This window comes from Pollachius pollachius (genome assembly GCF_949987615.1).
Source record: "Pollachius pollachius genome assembly, chromosome: 15".
NCBI classification, from domain to species: Eukaryota; Metazoa; Chordata; class Actinopteri; order Gadiformes; family Gadidae; genus Pollachius; species Pollachius pollachius.
Genome location: NC_136948.1, coordinates 479407 through 485406, shown reverse-complemented (window position 1 = coordinate 485406; position 6000 = coordinate 479407). Strand labels below are relative to the sequence as shown.

General features: G+C 48.9%; 1 protein-coding gene across 1 annotated transcript; it reads right to left on the bottom strand.

Moving 5' to 3' along the window:
* Positions 1–2409: 2409 nt before the first annotated feature.
* On the bottom strand, positions 2410–4686 carry dio2 (iodothyronine deiodinase 2). Its single transcript, XM_079752847.1, has 2 exons — positions 4220–4686; positions 2410–2998 (listed from the first exon to the last, which is right to left on the bottom strand). Exons 1-2 carry the CDS (start codon positions 4496–4498, stop codon positions 2423–2425), a joined length of 855 nt encoding a protein of 284 aa, XP_079608973.1. The 5' UTR covers positions 4499–4686; the 3' UTR covers positions 2410–2422.
* Between the last annotated feature and the right edge of the window lie 1314 nt (positions 4687–6000).

Here is a 6000-nt window from a genome sequence, read left to right as displayed (position 1 = left end):
CACCCAAAACATTGAAAATCAAATTGTTCCAATGGGAGGATATTTAACTGTTGTGGAACATTGCGTTCACTTTTTGCTGTCGATGAACACGAGACAACGATATCAGACATTCACCTTTATTCAATTTTTTCATTAATCTCTCTTTGACATAGAAAACGCAGGCTTGCCCTCAAAAGTAATGAAAAAACACAATAGATTACAACAAAAACAAGGAAAGTGGTTATGTTTTCAGTAAGTGAAAATACAAATCGAAGATATTGTTTTTGTACAAAATGAACAGCAGTGACTGTTCTGTCCAACCAGGACGATGGTGTGGCTTTACTTTCCAACCTTAGACAGGGTCAGGAACCCTTTCGTCTAAGGTTTTCATTCGTACACCTTTGGTCCCGTTGAAGCAAAACATATCAACCGGTTGGTTTAGCAGCGATGCCTGGTGAGGCTCAGTATGAGTGACTAACCCTAACCACTGACTGACTAACCCTAACCAATGACTGACTAACCCTAACCACTGACTGACTTAACCCGAACCACTGATTTAAGAACCCCTTCAGCAACCCCCTAATCCTCATGATTCAGACTAAATGTGACCGGCAACTTTCTGGCTCCTTGACATAAACAGATTACCAAACTAATTGTGAGTTTGCTGCCAAATACAGGTCAAGTGTTGTTCAAGGGGCAGAAGCCAAATTGGGATGATCTATAATAATAGGATTCAAACCATGTGAATAATTTGGTATACCAAAAATAGAAACACATTTATTTCCATAATTTACCATGACAACCATGACAAGCCCTTGGATCGTAGCAAAACAGTGAAACAAGTCTAATGCGTTGGTCATCTTTGGAAAATGTCTTGACATTTATCAGTTCTTGAAAGACATAATAGATTTTTTTGTTTGCTTGACAACTTCAGTTCATTAAAGATGCAAATGCATCATCGCAGAAAGTCTTGAGGCTGAAGTTGTGCTCAGAGAAGGCTACTTTAACCACTTTCTTTACAGCTAAAATATGCCGAAATGAATGCTCAAACAACATTTCAGGAACATAACATAAAACATAACCGAACCTAACATAATCAGACACCATTGTTATTACACGCTGGACGAATACATGAGTCTTGAAAATACTGTCAACATGCTGTGTCTGGTCGGACTCTGTGTCTAAGTAGTCATGGATACACTGTTTAACTCAAAATATTATCTGCTCTTATGGAAACATCTGCATCGTCTCCCTTATCCTTCATGACTCCAGCCCCCACCACCATCACTTGCTTCCTCAAGAAATTGCCAGCAATTTAAAGTTGCTTTCTCAGCTGCCCCAGAAGCGATTTAGAGGCCGTTAATGTCACATGAACGTTCTTACCTACTTTTTGTGAAACCGAACTGAAAAGTAGAAGTCAACTACAGTCAATGTATATTATTGTAATGCAGTGTTGTTTAAAGATGGTTGTGATGCTTGTGTTGAAACTAAACCAAAGTCACATGTAAGACTGTCATCCATCAACACGCTGACACTACGACCTCTAAAACATCCTGGGATGGATCCAAGATGCTCTTGAATGGCGTCCTACTATGACAAGAGACTCACATAATCACGCCATCTTAAATAACCTAAAGGGTGTCGAATTGCACACTAGAAACATTTTGCCTATGTGAAATGACAAAACATTGTTAAAAACACTTTAAAAATAAATTATTTTTGTTCATATTTAAATATGTATACAGATATGAACACAACGCTGGTCTCTTTCTCTCATTTAATTTGGTGTTCTTCAAACAGCGGTATAAGTTTCAAAGACTTTCTGTGGATAAAATAAAAGCCTTCCTGTTCATAACTAAGGGATGTGCAGCCGTCACAGACGCATACGAAGCATCTCTGCCGTCAACTCGCTGCATCAACCAGCCCATAATAAACGCCTAGGCCGGGAGCGTCGCCTTGTGGTGAAAACAGGCGTCATGTTGGTCCCTTCCCGGGGACAGCTCCCCTCCTCTGGGCTGCCTTCCCCCAGCGTATCCTGCTGCTTCTTACGTATCACCCAGACCCTAACCCCTGACCCCACACCCTAACCCCTGACCCCAGACCCTAACCCCTGACCCCAGACCCTAACCCCTGACCCCAGACCCTAACCCCTGACCCCACACCCTAACCCCTGACCCCAGACCCTAACCCCTGACCCCAGACCCTAACCCCTGACCCCAGACCCTAACCCCTGACCCCAGACCCTAACCCCTGACCCCACACCCTAACCCCTGACCCCAGACCCTAACCCCTGACCCCACACCCTAACCCCTGACCCCACACCCTAACCCCTGACCCCAGACCCTAACCCCTGACCCCAGACCCTAACCCCTGACCCCACACCCTAACCCCTGACCCCACACCCTAACCCCTGACCCCAGACCCTAACCCCTGACCCCACACCCTACCGCCGGCCGGAGCGCTGCTCCAGCCACTGGCGGACGTCCTTCAGGTTGTAAAAAAAGGGTCCCTTCCCGCCCAGGTAGGCGATCTTGCGGCGCTGCACGATGCAGACGCGCTCGTTGGCCACGCCGTAGGCGGCGTTGGCGTTGTTGTCCATGCTGTCCGCCACCAGCCGGCACTGCGGCGGCAGGCCGAAGTGCTCGGTGAGTGTGCGTGCTGCCACCACTCGCTCCTCCAGGCTGCGGTGCTTGCGCACGGCGAAGCAGCGCTGGCCCATGGCGGGCGCCTCCCAGCCGTCCGAGGGGTGCGCCTCGTCGATGTACACCAGCAGGAAGTCCGCCACGGGGCTGAACTCCTCCACCAACCGCCGAAAGGCCGGCAGGTGGCTGGTGAAGGGGGGTCAGGTGGCTGAGCCGAAGTTCACCACCAGGGGGCGGTCCGACGACTCAAAGTCCAGCAGGTGGCACTCGCCCCCGGGGCCGCGCACGGGGCCGCCGCTGGCCGGGGCCCCGGCGCCGGGCCGGCCGCCCGGGATGTTGACCACCTTGGAGTTCGGCGCCTCGCCGCCGAGTTTGACCTAGGGACGCAGGGTTCAAAGGTCACAAAGGTGGAGGAGGGAGAAACACTTCGGTCTGATTGACATTAGTACAGGGCAGTATCCTGACGCCCCTGGTTCCTGTTCCTGCGCTGGATGGACACGGGGCCTTATGTCCCTCCTTTCTTTGGTTCTCATCACAAAGAAAGGTTCATCAAACCAGTTCTGTGCTCCGACCAGTTGGCTCTTTGTCAACCAAAGAGTTGCAGTAATCACTGTGAGACCAAAGCACAAAGTGGATTCAGAGGGACCCCTGAGCTGCCGTCCTAGGCTACTATCCCCTACCCAAAGAACCTAATAAGTCACTCATTTAAATTAACTACTTAATTGACTTTATTTAATTGTTGACTTTATTGCTTTGTTTATTAATGTTTTTATTGATCTGTGTGTATACATGTGTGTGTGTGTGTGTGTGTGTGTGTGTGTGTGTGTGTGTGTGTGTGCGTGTGCAGGGCCGCTGCTGGCCATTTCGGTGCCCTACGCGAGCGGGGGGGGGCCTCTTTTTATATATTAGGTAAAAACATATAATTGCCGAAATTGAGTGATAGGTTATGCAATTAAGAAAAAACAACGGTGGGCCTCTTCATAACTAATTTATATATTTTTTTAATTCAATAATGTAATAATTTTTCTTTATTTTTTAATTTTTTTTACAAACCATAATTTTTGGTGCCCCAGGTACTTGGCTCCCTACGCACTCTGCGTGCTCTGCGTGTAGGGAGCGGCGGGCGTGTGCGTGTGTGTAGCTATATGCACACATACAGTTCAGTTAAGGGTGACAATGCTTTCATTTAAGTGAATGAACGCAAACTCGTTGTTCATTATCATTCACAACATGATCACTGGCTAAGAATACACATGAGATTGATTAAAAGAAAAAAAAGGATTTTACTTTCGTAACAAATTATTTGGAAGCTTAAAAGAGCTGATATGCTACTGCTCATATCCAATATCTAACATATATGAAAATCCTCTTTAAAATCAAAAGAGAGGCTTCGTTTAGACTTTCCTTCCCTAAGTGGAGCGCTCGGTCTCGACTGGCCCGTTTGACCCGTGTTAACCGACCTGTTTAACCCGTGTTAACCGACCTGTTTGACCCGTGTTAACCGACCTGTTTGACCCGTGATAACCGACCTGTTTGACCCGTGTTAACCGACCTGCTTGACCCGTGTTAACCGACCTGCTTGACCCGTGTTAACCGACCTGCTTGTAGGCGTCCAGCAGGAAGCCCCTCCAGATGGAGCGCATCCCCTCCGAGGTGAGCGCGCGCTGGCACTCTCCGCCGCCCCGCGCGGAGCGGGAGACACGGAGCAGGGACACCGCGCGCTTCAGCAGCAGCACCGAGTCGTACAGCGCGAGGAACAGGCAGTTGGAGAAGAACCCGGGGAGGATCTGCAGGGCGACCAGCAGGTCCTCTGGCCCCGTCCCCATCGTCCGGTTCGGCCCCGACGCGGGCGGACCGACGCGCGGCGCGTATTTCATAACCTCGTGTATTTGGTTGAACTTGCTGCCATGTTCGCTGTCCCCACAGTGGAGCTCCTTAAACACGCCGTACTCCCAGGGAAGGCTTCGCTGTGTTCATCAACAGGGGATTCAACTAGCGGCTCCAACGCAAAGGTCCGTCTCCGTCTCCGCGCGCCGCGGGTATGATGTCCGGACGCGGCGCCCAATCCCACTCTTTTTATACTGATGTTGTGTTCAGCGGCAGAGCCGCCAGGCTTATCTGGTGGAAAGATCATGACGTCATACGTAGTATACCCCCGTCTCGCTGCCAACCCCCCCCTCCCCTCACACACACACACGCACACACACACACACACACACACACACACACACACACACAAAACACACACACACACACAAAAAACACAGACACACGCACACACACAAAACACACAAACACACGCACACACGCGGGCACGCGCCAACACATACACACACACACAGCCTTTCGCCCGAAGCTCTCTACCGAGACTTAGGAAACTCGGAAACTAATTGGAGTTTGTTAACATTTGGAAGACGACTTTGAGCCTGGTTGATGTTTTAAATGGAGGGCATTATTCGTCCTATTCATTAGAAATAGACCCCGCCCCTTATTCACCGTACATGTAACACGGAGCCTGATGGACACAAATGTGCTTTGGTAATGACGGACCAATAGCAGGTTGGTAAATCAGTACACACGACAATATACGAATCAACCAATCAAATCACAAGCAGCCACGGTCATCATCGCTAACGCAAATGAAAAATATGATTTCATACATTCAGTTTTGTATTGAAAAAATAAAGAAAATAGGTGCACTTATATTCAAATAGGCTTTTAAATATTTTGGATGATGTTGAGTACCTAAAACAAATGTGCATGCAGGTTGCAATCTCGAACATTTGTCTGTTAAGTCGCTATCTATCACCAAAGGAGGTAACACAGGGATGATGTGATGGAGCCGGTGGCCCACTGATGAAAGCCCTAGAACACCCTTAGGTTGACCTTTGACCGATCTTAACCAGCTCAACACTGGCCCTAGAACACCCTTAGGTTGACCTTTGACCGATCTAAACCAGCTCAACACTGGCCCTAGAACACCCTCAGGTTTGACCTGTGACCGATCTAAACCAGCTCAGCACTGGCCCTAGAACACCCTCAGGTTTGACCTGTGACCGATCTTAACCAGCTCAACACTGGCGCTAGAACACCCTTAGGTTTGACCTGTGACCGATCTAAACCAGCTCAACACTGGCCCTAGAACACCCTCAGGTTTGACCTGTGACCGATCTTAACCAGCTCAACACTGGCCCTAGAACACCCTCAGGTTTGACCTGTGACCGATCTAAACCAGCTCAGCACTGGCCCTAGAACACCCTCAGGTTTGACCTGTGACCGATCTTAACCAGCTCAACACTGGCGCTAGAACACCCTTAGGTTTGACCTGTGACCGATCTAAACCAGCTCAACACTGGCCCTAGAACACCCTCAGGTTTGA